Below are 15,690 nucleotides of genomic sequence, written 5' to 3' on the forward strand. Positions count from 1 at the left end.
GCACAAAGTAATCCTGTCACTACAAAGTCCTGAGGCAGACTTTCTGGCTTAAGAATTTGTTCTCATTACTTTAGTCTCACCTCCTTCTTCTTATGACATAAACCATGAGTGCTACACTTGCATGTAAACTCACCCCCTTCCCTCCTCCCCTAATCCCCACCAAAAAAAGAAAAAAAAAAAAAAAAGTATTAGCAGCCAACTGGACAACCTGGCATTTGGTTTCTGAGTGGGTTTTTAGAAAATCTGATGACTATACAATATTTAACTAGTCCAATAAAAACCCTTTGACCTCCATATTGCTTTTCCATTTTTTTTTCATATCTAGCAGATAACGGTGCATGTATATCACCTGCAAAAGTGCCAAAAATATATAGCATACACCTTAGCCTTTATGAATAAAAGAAAATTTCTTATATACATAGAAGAGGATATACCTCATTTAAATACCTGTTTATCGGCATGTAATACCACCAACTCAAAAAATGTTCCATTAAACTCACTGCTGTCATAACTACTTAGAATCACTACTATTAAAATTCTGGGACCAAGGGTTGCTCAAGTAACTGTTTCTTCAGTGTTAATGGTCACTGACAGTCAAAGATTAGGGCATCCCACTTTTAACTGTCTTCCACAGAAATAAAACTTAATTTTCCTTTGATAATAGCATATAATTTCTTCCCAATGACAAAAAGGAAGTCACACAGCTATGCAATACTCCACATTTTTAACATAAGGAAACAGAATGGTTAACATTCACCTTCCTTCTTTTAAGTGTTAATATTACTAAAGAAATTTCACTACTCTTCAAAATACTAAAATCTATAAATATAATTTTAAGATTAATTTTTCAGCTACAAATCACACCAAAAGATGACTTTCCATTTAATCTCAAAATTTCCATTTTGATAGTAGTAATAACTGGCTCAGATTTATACGGGTTTAATCCATTCTTTAAAAAAAATTTGCTACTATTATTTACTGCACAATGAATAAAATGAGAAAATTATATCAAATTAAAAATTGAGAAATGAGAACTTCAAGGAAGCTTAACATAGAAAAGAATAAGGTACAACATTTACATCAGCAGATTCCATTTTTTATAACCATCACCACAGGGAAGTTCCTTTCTATGCTTTTTAAGTAATACTATTACCTCCATTTCTCAAGGATGAAAAGACAATGTTTGTAAAGATCTACCCTTGTTTTAAAATAAAAACAAAAGAGTAGACTGAATTCCTTTTTATTAATATACACATCAGGTTACTGAAACGTGAATTCATTTCCCTCAAAGATGGCACTTGCAGACAGAAGATGCAGATGACTACAACCTTCAGAAGTTTACTTGATAAGATTCTTCAACAGCAGTTTGATACTGTGTTTCCTCATCTAACTGAAGATTCTAAAGAAAAAAAGGGAAATTTAAATTTAAAGCAAATGAATTGTCACTCAGTCATATTTAACTATTTCAATCCCTATTCTCATAAGGATCCTTAATGCTAGCCAAAGCTAGCTAACTAAAATACATAAGTACTTTAGCAATGATGGAAATAGGCAAGTTTTATCTTCCACCAAAAAAATAAAGTTTTCACTTGGTTCATTACTCCACTCTCTATTTTCCAATCTTTATCAACAAATTTTAGCCATCACAATAACTAATAAATAAAATCAATAATAAGTTTTCCTAGTAAAATGCCTGATTAATATTTGCAAATTTGACATTTACATTCTTAAAAAAATAAGTTTTCTCCTTTTGAAAAATCATTTCCAGGATAAAAAATTTTATGAAGAAAGTAACTTTGATGGAGGTTTGAATATACACTGAAACATTTATTTTTACTTTTAAGGGGGGTTGTATTTTCTTTTGATGGCTAGTCTAGAAATGTTTTGCAAGACTGCACACATATAATTTATATCTAAATGTTTGCCATCTCAGGGAAGGGAAAGAAAGGAGGGAGATGGGAATTTGGAACTCAAAAAGAATTTTTTAAGTAAAAAATTGTTTTTACATGTAATCTGAAACAAAAATTAAGGTTTTTCAATTATAAAAAAATTAAAATATATTTTCAACAACTAGGAAAATTTGAAGTGTTTTTAAACTTAAAACTGAACAGTAAATGGACTGAAGGTGACTTTTAAAATCTCCCTAGTGATTTCTGCTAGTTTATCGAGTAAGTAAAAGTAAATATATTCAAATTTGCCAAATATAGCTTTAAGTGTTTCAGATATCTGGATTATATACTATTACTGTTTCTCTTCTGGAAAGATAACAATTTAAAGTATAATATTGTTAACAGTCAACTAAGTATCCACTCTGTTAAGCCCCAAGGATATGAAGGTAAAAATAAAACCGTAAAAAAGTGCAAGGAGTTAGAAACATATTGGGGGAAGATTTAAATAAAGCTGCTTACTTTCAAGTGCTAACTTATCAATCATCATCTTGAGAAAACTTGCATATATGTATGGCTGACAATTGTTATTTATCTTTAAATTACGTTAAACACTTATCTGTCAACTTTATTTAATATTTATTAAATACCTCTACTATTAAATACTAGGAATCGTTTTTCATACTTTTATATCATTGAAAAACTATTTATTAAAAGAGTTAAATAGCTATAAGGGACACACTTGATCAAAAAGACATTTTGTTTCTTTTGTTTTGAAAAGCCAATGGTGCCAATGGAAAAAAACTTTGAGCTAGAAGTTCAGAATTGCATTCCTAACTATTTACTATCCAACTGGCTTTAGCAAATTCATCATCTTTCTCTAACTTCACCCTTCCTACAAACATCTATTTTGGTCAAAGGCACAATTAACCTCAAGTCAACAGGGTTCAAAACTTTGCAGTCATAGGGATTCAAAGAATGGGAAATTATCTTAGAGATCTCCTAATTCTCATTTTGGAGATGAGGAAAATAAAGCCCAGAAAAAAAACAGATTTGCCCAAGGTTACACATGTAGCATAAATTATAGTCACCAATCTAGGTCTTCATACATCAATTTCATTGCTTTTTACTTATCTTTGTGTCTTCCCTTTCTCTCTCATCCATAATTATCCAATCAGTTGCCGTCTCCAGTCTCCTCCCAAACATCTCATATTCCCTTTGTGGACTTGGTTACTAACTTAGAAATGCTTCACCTTTCACTAGGACTAATCTATCAGCTAGTTGGTTGGTTTTTCTGTCCCTATTCTCTCTCTTCTTCAATCTATCCTCCACATAGTTGTCAAAATAATCTGAGACAGATGAAATCATGTTATTCTACCACTCGAAAAAACTTTGTGTGGTCTCTTATGGCCTCTAGGGAAAAACACAAATTCCTGTCTGGAATTTAAGGCTCTCCATAAGCTGGCTCCCACTTACCTTCTCTACAATATTACTCTACTGCCATATACAGACTACTAGGTGGTTTTTCCTGAATTAAACAATTTCTTCTGTTTTCTTGCATTTTTATCAAGTAATTTTTTTCTTCCTACTTATGTATATTTCTTGCATTTTTATCAAGTAATTTTTTTCTTCCTACTTATGTATATTTCTTCTTTCAAAGAGCAGTTGTCACCCTATGAATTTTTTCTCACATCTCCTCTAGCTCTCTCAATTCTTTATCATCCTCCTCTCCTCAAAAAACCCTGCCTTTCTTATTTGTGTAACAAGTTCTAACTCTGACAGTAGAATATAAATTCCTTAAGGACAAGAGACTAATTCATGTCCCAAGTTCCTCAAATACCATGTTTCTTACTGAACAAATATTGAGGGTGAATAAATGTTTGATATATAGACTTATGATGTATCTATAAATTATTTTTGGCAGGTGTCTTTTTTAAAGGATTATAATTTCCATTTACTATTCATATGTATAATGGAAAACTGCACTGCATTTTTATAGGATTATGAACTGCAAGAGTCCTAAGTGAAATTTTTCAACTCTTATTTCATAAAATAAGGAAACTGAAGTCTACTGAGGATTCCATGATCTGTACTAGCTCATGCAGGTAGATAAGTAACAGTCTAAGAATTCAAACCTAAATTTTCTCACAGTTAAAATCAATTCTTTCTAATACAGTAACATCGAAATAGGATTATCTTGCAATTCTATATTTAACCAGACTAATCCATAAAATTTTTCAGGTTTTTAAAAGCCAAAATCTTGTTATTTCTAAGATCAAATACTTCAAAATAATCAACTACTGATTCTTAAGCAGAGATATTAAGATTGTAGCCTTTTTAAAGGCTAATAAATTTAAAAATCTTTTTTATGTAACAGAATATATGTCACCTGATTTTTCTAAAAACATTGTCGCATTTTAATCATGGTTATTCTCAAATTTAAATTTGGGGAATAATTACGAATTACCATGAATTGCATGACAACCGAAGTAAAATTTTACTCTATCTGCTTCTCTATAATAGCAACATTAGAAAATAAGTCTTATTATATTAGTTTTAATCAATAATCGATCCATTGCTATATTAGTTTTACAGTTTGCCATGTATTTTTATAGATCTTGGTCTTTACCAGAACTAAACCTAAGCCGCCTCGCCTCCTTTAACAGACACTTGTCTTAGATATACAGATAAGCTTTGTCATTTTGGAAAGTATATCACTTATGTGAAATTGCTAGACTTGAAAAAAGCATTTCACCCAGAATTTGTTAATCAATTGTATAACTGACTCCTGATGATAATATGGAATTGGGTCTTGATCAATGTAACATATAAAACCTAGTGGAACTGCGCATTGGCTATGGGGAGGAATTTGGGAGGGAGTGAAAGAACATGAATCATGGAACCGTGGAAAAATAGTCTAAAAAATAAAAAATAGAAATACAAAAAAATATATAAATACAATAAAAAAACTAAAAAAAAAATTTCACTCCTGATGGCCTCAAGATCTTTCTTGACACAATAGGCTTCAGTAATACAACTTTGATTTTTTTTTAAAAAGGCACCATTCCCACCAATTTATAGATTATTTTTGTATTTGACATTCATTACATAATCGCTGCCTGCTCAGAATACATGAAAAGTAGGCCTCTTTCACTTCTACACAGTTTATTTGTCAAACTTTTTAAATATCAAAATAAGGGCTCCAAAGCCATCAATCACTGTCATAACAGTCTACTCCAAAACACAATCTAAAAATAAAGTTTAATATAGTAAACTTCTCTTATTTTCATAGCAAAATGAATTTTTTTTCTTTAGAAGAAAATAGACACTTACCACAAATTCGCCATAATCAAACTGATGTCTTTGATTTAGATGACTAACAAAATTTCTAGTAATCTGGCTAGGATCTCCCCATGGAAGAGACACACAAATAGGACACGTCTAAAAGAGAAACATAATAATAATCCAATCAGGAAAATGAATATTCACAAATTTTTTAACAAAAATAATCATTTTTTCGCTTCCACTGGTTCCTTTCCCAAATATCTGCTTTACAACACTTTAGTACAATCATAGTAACAAAGTTGGAAGAAATATTGGGAGTCCCAACACCTACTTGGAACAGGAACCCCTTCTTCAATCCTAAAAAGGATTCTCCCACCTCCCAAAAGGTTCATCCTATAATAGATCACCTTCCACTGAGTAGGCACAAACCAATAAATCAGTCAACAAGTGTTTATTAAGTACTGACTATGTGCCAGGAATAATACTCAACTTATTTGATTACATGGTAGGGGTACAATTAAAAAAAAAATGAACAATTCCCATTCCTAAGTAGCTTACATTCTAATGGGGAAGAATGGTAAATAAAATATACAAGGTGTCTCAAAAGTTTCAAGCTACTAATGTTTCACTTCATTAAAAGGGGGCAGCTAGGAAGCATAGTGCATATAGTACAAGGTCTAGAGTCTAGAGGACCAGGGTTCAAATTTGGCCCTGGGCAAGTCATTTAATCACCAACTGCCTAAGCCCTAGTCACTCTTCTGTCTTAGAATTGATACTAAGACAGAAGAAAGGGTTTAAATTTTTTTTTAAGGAGAAAACTATACTAAGACTTTTGGGTCAATATAAGAAGGGTAAGATTTGACAACTAATTAGATTTGTAAAATGAGAGAAGGTAAGGAGTCCAAGCTAAATGCCAAGATTACAAACCTGAGGGACTAGCACTTAAGCATAGTGTCTAGTACATAGACCCTTAATCAATTGCTTTTTTCCTTCCTTCGTATTAAAAAGATGGTAGTGGCTTTGATAAATGATAACTATTATTTACATAATTCTTTAAAATGTACAAGGAGCTTAAAATATACTAATTCATGTGTTCTATACAAAAACCCTATTAAGGTACGTGCTATCATTAGTGCCATTTAAATGTAAGAAAACTAAAAGCAGACAGAAAAGACTTGTCTAGGGTCATAATAGTTTACTCGGTGTCAGAGCACAGATCTGAACTAACATCTACCTGATTCCACATCTAGTACTCTATATCCATTGGGCAACCTAGTACAGATAAATGGGAAGCCTAAAGAATGCTTCAGCCAAAATCCAGAACTTCTAGGACAAAGTAAGAAAACTGTGAGCTGTCAGAAAACCACATTCAGGATATCCCATTAAGACCCGCAGCTTCTACTATAAATATGCAGCAGTCCTGGAATATGATATATCAAAAAGCAAAATAGATACTTAAGTAAAATGAATACTGTATCCCACAAAGAGGAGTATAAGTGGGGGTTTGAAGGGGAAAATGGACCTTTAAGGGAACCCACAATTCTCAGCCATTTCTAATTAAAAGGCAAGAGTTCAACAGAAACTTTGAAATACAAACACAAGACTCAAGAAAAACCTAGAAAGGTAAATATACCTAACAACTGGAAGGGAACATAAATGATTAAGTCCTAACATTTTAATAAAAGGAAGAAAACAAATGTCCCTTCGGAATATTAATGTCCTTAAAGGGAATTGAGGGGATAAAATAAGACATTGAAGTATATGTAGATAGACTGGTTCTGCACTGTCAGTTTTAAAAGAAGAAAAAGGAAGTTAAAAGTGATACATTAGTATAGGAAGAAAAAAGTGAGTAGAACTTAGAATTTCTCATAACAGAGTGGGAAAGAAAAAATATGCAAATATGGGAGAAAGGAAAGAGGTAATCTCACTCTTATCTAAACTTGATAAAAAAGCTGAATACTCACACAAATGGATTCTAATGAAGAAATGCACCAAATTTAAAAAGGAAACCATAAAGTAAAAGGATAAACAAGAGGATAATACTAGAGACAAAATCACTTTAAAGGAAACAAACCTCAATTTCAGTCAGTACGTATTAAAAGCTTTTTAAAAAAAGGAAAAAGCTTAAAAATTGATAGTTAAAGGTCTTAGGGAAGGGGAAAAGGACAGTCATATGGAAACAAATGCTTCGGTTAAATTATTAATCAAATTCCTTCTCTTTTTCATTACTTTATCTTCTGTCATAGAATCCATACCAAATATCATTTGCAAGGCAGGAAGAGTGATAAGGATTAGGTAACAGGAACTAACTCTAACTGACTTCCCCAGAGTCACCCAGCTAGGAAGTATTTGAGGCCAAAAATAAGGACACTTCCATCTCCAAGTCTACTTTTTATCCAATGAATTACCTAACTGACCCCCTGAAATCTAAGAACAAGAGCCATTCTCCAAAGCAGTAAGGTGGCGCAGTGGATAGAGCTGGGCCTGGGGATAAAAGGTCCTGGGTTCAACTCTGACCTGACCCTTCCTAGCTGTGTGGTACTGAGCAAATCATTTAACTTGAACTGCCTAGCCCTTACCACTCTTCTGCTTTGAAATCGGTATTTAGTATCAATTTTAAGGCGGAAAGAGGATTTTTCTTTTTTTTTTTTTTTTAAGAGCCATTCTAGGGAGCAGCTAGGTGGCTCAGTAGCCTAGAGACAGGAAATCCTAGGTTCAAATCTGGCCTCAGACACTTCTTAGCTGTGTGACCCTACACAAGTCACTTAAGCCCCATTGCCTAGCCCTTACCACTCCTCTGTCATGGAAACAATACATAGTACTGATTCTAAGGAGGCAGGTAAAAGTTTTAAAAAAAAAAGTCATTATGGCACAATCAAACATAATACTTTTCTACTAGCAGCAATGCAATGATCCAGAACAATCCAGAGGAACTTATGAGAAAGAACACTATCCACACATCCAGAAAAAGAACTGTGGGAGCAAAAATGCAGAAAAAAAAACCATATGATTGAACACATGGTTCAATAAGTATATGATTAGGGATTTGGACTTTAAATGATCACTCTATTGCAAAAAATAATAATTAATAATGAACAATAATACATGTATAAACCAGTGGAATTAATTGCTCGTCAGCTCCAGGAGGGGAAAGGAAAGAGGGGAAGAGAAAGAACATGAATCATGTAACCATAGAAAAATATTCTTAAATAATTAATTTTATTCATACACACACATACAAACACACACACACACATATTACTACCCAAAATATAAATAAAGATAAAGATAAGAGGAGCCATTCTCCAATAGACAAATTATCAAAGGATATGAACAGACAGTTCTCAAATGATGAAATCCAAACTCCCAATAGCCATTTGGAAAAATTTTCCCAGTTATTAATAACTCATCTTCTACTTTTTGGCCATTACTGGCAATAATGACAAAAAGTGAAAATGACAAATGCTGCAACAGGTACTAATGCAATTCTGGAGCTATAAAGTAGTCCAACCATTCTGGAAATGTCAATTGATCAATAAGCATTTATTAATCATCTACTATGTTGCCGGGCACTGAGCTAAGTCCTAAAGACACAAAAAAAGAGCCATGTCCCATGTAAAATTAAAAAAAAAAAAAAAAAAAAAGCTAAGAGTCAAGTTAAGGGATTTTATTCTGAAGACAACAAGGAAACAGCAGTATCTGAAGAAATGAGTGATATGATCAGTGAATTAGGAAGATGGATGTGGCAGTTGGGGGTTGAATGTATTGCAGTGTAGAAATATTGGATATAAAGAAGCCTATATTGGATATAAAGAAGCCTGGTTAGGTGAGGAGTCCAGTATGTAATGGTGGCCTCAACTAACGTGTCGGTGGTGGTATGAATGATAAGGAAAGGATATAGCCAGCTGTTGATTTCTACCTTTCTATTCTACCATATTCCCCAAATAGTCTCTATTTTATAAAAGGAATGAAGCCTGACATGCCTTTAAAACTTTTAAAGCAGAAATGTTGCTTTAAGTAACCAAAAATTTTAATTTTAACCACTTAGTAACATTATTTTAGGGTTACAAGCATAGTTTAAGAAAAAAAGAAAAATAAATCTAATGTTTTGGAAAATAGCTTCATGGCACTGTACTTAAATATTAACGCAGAAAGAAATGTGTGTATAAAAGATACAATCCACAAGGATGTACACAAATGAAGTAAATGACACTTTTATTATTCTTTTTGTAGACTTTACCAAAGAATTTAAAGACAAACTATCTCAAGCACTTACCACAGGGACTATCTGAAAGAGGTGACTATTATTACAATGATCCAGTAAACGTTGTCTTGTAAAGTTTGCTTCTTGACACAAGGGACACTTAAATGTGGGATGCCCAGTAGAACTGCAAGACAATAATGTTAAGTAACTGAACATGTAATATGATGACCTTAAGAAACTTAGTTCTAGAAAATTTTTGAGAAAATATGTTTCCTTCCATTTTTTTATGGAGGTTAGAGATTGTGGAATGTTACATTTACTAACATACTAATGATGTTTGTTGCATTTCTGAAATTTAATTTATTTTTTTATTCCAATAAATCAAGGAATAGTTCACAGAATAAAGCTGGGAGGGATATATCTAGAAATGATAGCAATTTAATTTAAAAGAAAAGATACCATGATTTTCTTTCAAAATAAAGAAATAATTAGATTCTTCCACTTTAATATCATAATACTGTTTAGATAGAAGTCCTTTTATCAGTTACATGACTTCCATAAATTTAAATTTAGTATTCTGATTAAAGCTTCCCCTCATTTTGTGTTAAAAACTATATAAAAAAGTTACCAACAATATCATCTTCCCAAAGAAAGTTTAATACTAAGAACTAAGAATAAGCTTCTGTGACCTAATTGAACATGGTTCAATTTCCCAAGGGAAGGGGGGAAAAAACTATTTTTTCATTTTAATACATTTATACCCATCATCAACTACACTATTCAGAATGTAACATGGTAAAGATGATAAAATCAAGCTTTTATAACAAGTGCCTTTCAAAAGTCAATTCTCCTGAAATCTTATACGGTTCATCTCCCTCTTACTGACAATACAATATAATTATTAACATATGGTTCAAAGTAAGTATTCCTCTACATGCCACTGATTATACAGGGATCAAAAACATTAAAAGCAAGGGCAGCTAGGTGGCTCAGTGGATAGAGAACCAGCCTACAGACATAAAGTCCTGGGTTCAAATATGGCTTCAGATACTTCCTAGCTGGGTGACTATAGGCAAGTCACTTAATCCCCACTGCCTACCACTCTTCTGCTTAGGAACCAGTATTGATTCTAAAATGGAAGGGGGACAGGTTTTTTTTTGGGGGGGACCCTCAAAAACTACATTTTCAATATAAAATAATTACTCTGAATATTTCAGGTAAACTAAGGCTTAGAATTTTTTTAACCAATCAAAAATAAATAAATTTATTTAGAAAAATGACAGATACCATTTAATCCATCAAATTTTCAAAAGATTACCTTGCATCTCCTTGATAGGTCGTCTCTGTGTTATCAGATGTAGATGTCTCGCTCCTATTACTTAAAAAAGATAAAAGAGAAAATCTGGTATAAAACTAATTATCCTATATGGTCAAATTAAAATTCCAAAGATTAAAGTATAGGAAAGCATCATTAGGTGGAAAGGAAGCATCTTAATGAAAATGGAAACTTAGGTGGACTTCAGAATATAAAGAATATTTATAAGAAAAGCTGTCTCCGTGTGTTATTATTTTTAAAGCAGTTTTACAATAAATAACACCAATTTGAACCAACAAAAGACAGTAAAGGGTAGTTTAGCTAATGGCTTTTTAAAAAACCATGGAGTTAGGGGGGCAGCTGGGTAGCTCAGTGGATTGAGAGCCAGGCCTAGAGACAGGAGGTCCTAGGTTCAAATCCGACCTCAAGACACTTCCCAGCTGTGTGACCCTGGGCAAGTCACTTGACCCCCATTGCCTACCCTTACCAATCTTCCACCTATAAAAAGTCAATACACAGAAGTTAAGGGTTTAAAATAAAAAAAAAAAATTAAAAAAAAAAAAAAAAAAAAAACCATGGAGTTAGGGGGCAGCTGGGTAGCTCAGTGGATTGAGAGCCAGGCCTAGAGACAGGAGGTCCTAGGTTCAAATCTGGCCTCAGACACTTCCCAGCTGTGTGACCCTGGGCAAGTCACTTGACCCCCATTGCCTACCCTTACCACTCTTTCCGCCTATAAGTCAATACACAGAAGTTAAGGGTTTAAAAAAAAAGCAAAAAAACATGGAGTTGGAAGAATGGCTTGTTTCTAGTTACAATTACAAAAACAGTCGAACAGCAATGCCTTAAGAACACCATTTCACTATGAAATTAGATAATTGATGTTTTAAAAAATCAGATGCCCATTCTTCTCAGAACAAAAAGTTATGAGGGCAGCTGGGTGGCTCAGTGGATTGAGAGCCAGGTCTAGAGATGGGAGGTCCTAGGTTCAAATCTGGTCTCAGATACTTCCTAGCTGTGTGACCCTGGGCAAGTCACTTAACCTCCATTGCCTAACCCTTAACACATTGATTCTATTCTATTGATTCTAAGGTGGAAAGCAAGGCTCTTCTGCCTTGGAGCCAATACACAATACACAAGACAGAAGGTAAGGGTTTAAAAAAAAAAAAAAGAACAAAAAGTTATGACATTTAACTCTGAAAGTTGAGGAGAATACAAACTTTAATCAGAGACTTCTCAGATCTATGACCTGGGGCAAGTCATTTACACCAATACTCAGCATCAATTCTAAGACAAGGTAAAGGTTTAAGAAAAAAATGGGGGAACAACATTAGCAACCTGTAGGTAAAATTTTTAAAGTATCTATGACATTATACACTTTTTCTCCTTATCTCATTCAAAATCTGATTCTAAATCCTCACTCCTCTCCATTCTCATTTCCATAGCTTGGTTCAAATTCTTCATTACCAGTTGCTAGACTAAAGTAGCTGTTTTACTGGGATTCCTTACAAATGTCTTAAACACTACTGTTAGAATAACCTTATTACTAAAAAAATATGTACAAATAAATATAAATTTTTGCTCTTTGATATTTAAAATCCCTACTCTCCAGGATATGGCCTCCCTTTTCTACTCTTACCTCCAACAACTTCCCAACATTGTCCCTGCTATGGTCAAGTCAGTCTCCTGGTGTCCTTCAAACACTCCAGTTCATTTCCTATCCTTCAAGATCAATCTCAAGTTCCATCTCCTATTCAGTTTTCCATAATTATACTGGCCAACACTGATCTGTATTAGTCACATGAATTTCTACATAAGGGAGTCCCTTCTTCAAACCACATGCAGCTTCCTTTTAAACTTCTCTACAGTAATACATAATGCATTTATTAGAAAATAAACCTGGAAATAATGAAACTTAAGAAAGGTCTTGAAGAATTGTTAAAATTGAAATAGGTAAGTAAAGCAAAGAGGTTAATATTTTGGTGGGGATGAGGGAAAGAACAGGAAGAAGGGTGGAAAGGGGAAGATACAAAATGAGACATGGAAGGTTTGGAGAACAACTAGGGAATAGAATAACTTGAACACAGTAGAGAATATGGCAGAAATTATAGGAGATAACAAAAAGAAAATGAGCCCAATTATGGGAGGCATCAAATTTAGACTTATTTTTTTTCATGACATAGAAGGGCACTTGAACCAAAATCAGAAGGCATGCATTCTACCACAGGCAAGGCAAATCACTTAACTTTTCAGTCTAAATTTCCTCATCTGTAAAATGTGAATAATAAAGACTTTTATCATTTAATATACTGGGTTGCTGTGAGAAAAGCATTTTAAAAACTATAAAGCACCTAAATTCTATTTCATATTACAATTATTTGCAAGAGTAATATTCTCCTACTTGATTATAAACTCCAGAGACACAGGGAATCTCTGCATCTAGAAGATAGATATGGGAAAAAGAAGAGAATCTTTCCCTTCCCTTGACTATATGTAATGCTTACTGGTCACCACTATCTGTTGGGCTCTTGGTAATAGATAATTGATCAACAAACATTAAATACAAGACACTGTGCTTTTTACTCAAGTAACTTAATTGATCAACAAACATTAAATACAAGACACTGTGCTTTAAACTCAAGTAACTATTAAGAGTATAAACTCTCAAGAGGGCAGGAACCAAGTCTTATACTTCTCTTGTGATCACAATCCAGACTATAATTACTCAAAATTTTTAAAACTCTTTATTATTTCTCATAAATTTTTATAATTTGAATTGAGTTAAAATTGTACTTCTCCAACCTCAGACAATTTCCCAGCTGTGTGGCCCCTGGGCAAGTCACTTGACCCCATTGCCCACCCTTACCACTCTTCCACCTAGGAGCCAATACACAGAAGTTAAGGGTTTAAAAAAAATTGTACTTCTCCCCCTCTCTTCTCCTTGACTTTCTTTGGATTCAAATGCATAAAGAGGAATAATATAAAAAAGGAGTGTAGAAAAGGTTGGTTTTCTTGGCTAGCTATAATTCAAATTCTCCTTTTTCTGTATGAATGGACACTAAAGTTGAGCTTTCTGAAGAAATGAAATTCTAAACCTGAAGATCCCCAATAGTCATAAAATTTAGTGTTTTTCAAAGTTTCTTTTAACTTTTGTCTTAAAGACTTTTAATAAGATCCTTTAAGGTAGGTAGGATTCAATGTATACAAGGCAAGCAGTAATGTAAAATTTATTTTTTATTATGAATTCTGCCCCTTCTAAAATTCAGTTGTTTTAGGAAAGTTGGTTGCCAGTAGTGATCGGCAGTAGAGGGTTTTGTTTTGTTTTTTAGTTTAAAAATAAAAGTTAATTGACTTGCCCAAGGTTACACGTTATTAGTGGCAGAACTTAGGCAACAATTAAGGTGTGCTTTACTTGTAAAGCCAGTGCTCCTTCACTTATATGTGGATTGCCTACATAGCTGACAGGACTGTTTTAAGTGAAATGCTTTGAAAACCTAAAAGCACTATAAGTTGTAATTATAATTATTATTGGCTTAAAGAAAAATTCTGAATGAATATATTAAATGCACATAATCTGAAGCTTCTAGGGCCTTGAGGTTACATGAAAAATTTCTTGTTTTCTATTTCTATATTTATAAGTTTTCGGGATATAGGATGGATAGAGAAGCAGAACACCTGAGTTCAAATGCTAACTAGGTGGTATGGGCAAGTTACTTTATCTAAGAATACCTAATCATTTTCAGTAAAAACTCTACCTTCATAGAGATTGTTTCACAAACCTTACAGCACAATATATAAGTGAGGTAATATTAAAATATCCTGAAATGTTGATTTCAAAATGTTTTTAGTAACTTCTTTCTTTGCAAATATTACAACTCTCAGCCTACTCCCTCCTTTCTCAGGACACACAAAATTTGAAATTTGTTTCAAATTTATTTCATGGTCTGATTTTCCACGAATATGCAGTGATCCCTCACCTATCTCGAGTTACATTCCAGACACCCTCGTGATAGGTGAAAAAACACAAAGTAGCCAGAGAGCAAACAAACCAAAGATTATTTGTCTCAAGTCAGATCGGCTTTCCTGAGGGGGACAGAAGGGATAGCCTGAGGCCAGAGGGATGGAAGGGGCCCACCACTCAGCATGAAAGGGGCAGTCAGGGCAGCAGAGCCTCTGTCTCCTGGCTAACAGGGAATGATAGGGAAGGACCGCTCTGTCCCTGGACCCCATTTCTAGGGGTCCAGCCCCAGCATCCCTGGTGTCTTCGGAAGTGTCCTAGCAATGTTGTATGTGCATCTTCAAGAACTCATTGGGCTTCTGCTCCCTGTGCCCTACTCTGGCTTGCTCTCTCCTTTTCATTTAGTCTGCCTCCCCTGTGCCCCAGGCCCCTATGGCTTCTATGCTCCCAACACTCTTGCCCTCCCACATTTGGCCTAGTCCTGCCATCTGTAGGTTCTCACCTCAGCACCTGTTCCTTTCCTCTCTTCTCCCTCTATGGGCAGCTTCCCAGAACGGGCAAGCCCCTGCTAGGATCTCTCCACCTTTGTTCTTGCCCCAGACTGGCTGTATGTCCACAGGCTTCATTCCTCCACATGGTGAACACAGGTCTGAATCCTAGCTTCTGCCTCTCCCACTCCAAAGATGGGGGGAGGACAGAATTCTAAGTGCTAGGGCTACAGGCCTCAGTCCTCCAATGAGTGTTCTGTCCACTGAAACCCCCCCCTTTTTCCTTCCTCCAAGCTCATCCCCATCCCAGAGGTTTGGACAGAAAAGCATTCTCCCTTCTTAGCCCTCCTTGTGCCCCAGGTCCTGTAAAATCCTGTAAAGTCCTGCTGTCCAAAGCACCTTGTCTAGGCTCAGCTGCTTTCTTGGTTAGGCTGTGGGTGGGGGAGTTGCTGTTGGATTTTTCATCCAATAAACTGGTGGTTTCTTAACAAAAAAATAAAAATCCCACAATATAGTGAAAATTCCATGATTCAGAATTATTTTTTTAACCCATGATA

The 15,690-nt window shown here is 34.3% G+C and overlaps 1 protein-coding gene across 2 annotated transcripts in view; it reads right to left on the reverse strand.

Moving 5' to 3' along the window:
* Positions 1-928: 928 nt before the first annotated feature.
* The window catches only part of RNF138 (ring finger protein 138), a 47,631-nt gene continuing 32,869 nt past the window's right edge, over positions 929-15,690 (reverse strand). For both annotated transcript variants that reach the window (XM_044658035.1, XM_044658034.1), the window contains 4 exons: positions 10,694-10,753; positions 9,448-9,559; positions 5,220-5,327; positions 929-1,399 (listed from right to left, as the gene is read on the reverse strand). In XM_044658035.1, the coding sequence (XP_044513970.1) occupies positions 1,331-1,399; positions 5,220-5,327; positions 9,448-9,559; positions 10,694-10,753 (349 nt within the window). In that variant the 3' untranslated portion in view covers positions 929-1,330. The remainder of the gene's footprint in view (positions 1,400-5,219; positions 5,328-9,447; positions 9,560-10,693; positions 10,754-15,690) is intronic.

Source organism: Gracilinanus agilis, chromosome 1 (genome assembly GCF_016433145.1).
Source record: "Gracilinanus agilis isolate LMUSP501 chromosome 1, AgileGrace, whole genome shotgun sequence".
In the NCBI taxonomy this organism is placed as follows: Eukaryota; Metazoa; Chordata; class Mammalia; order Didelphimorphia; family Didelphidae; genus Gracilinanus; species Gracilinanus agilis.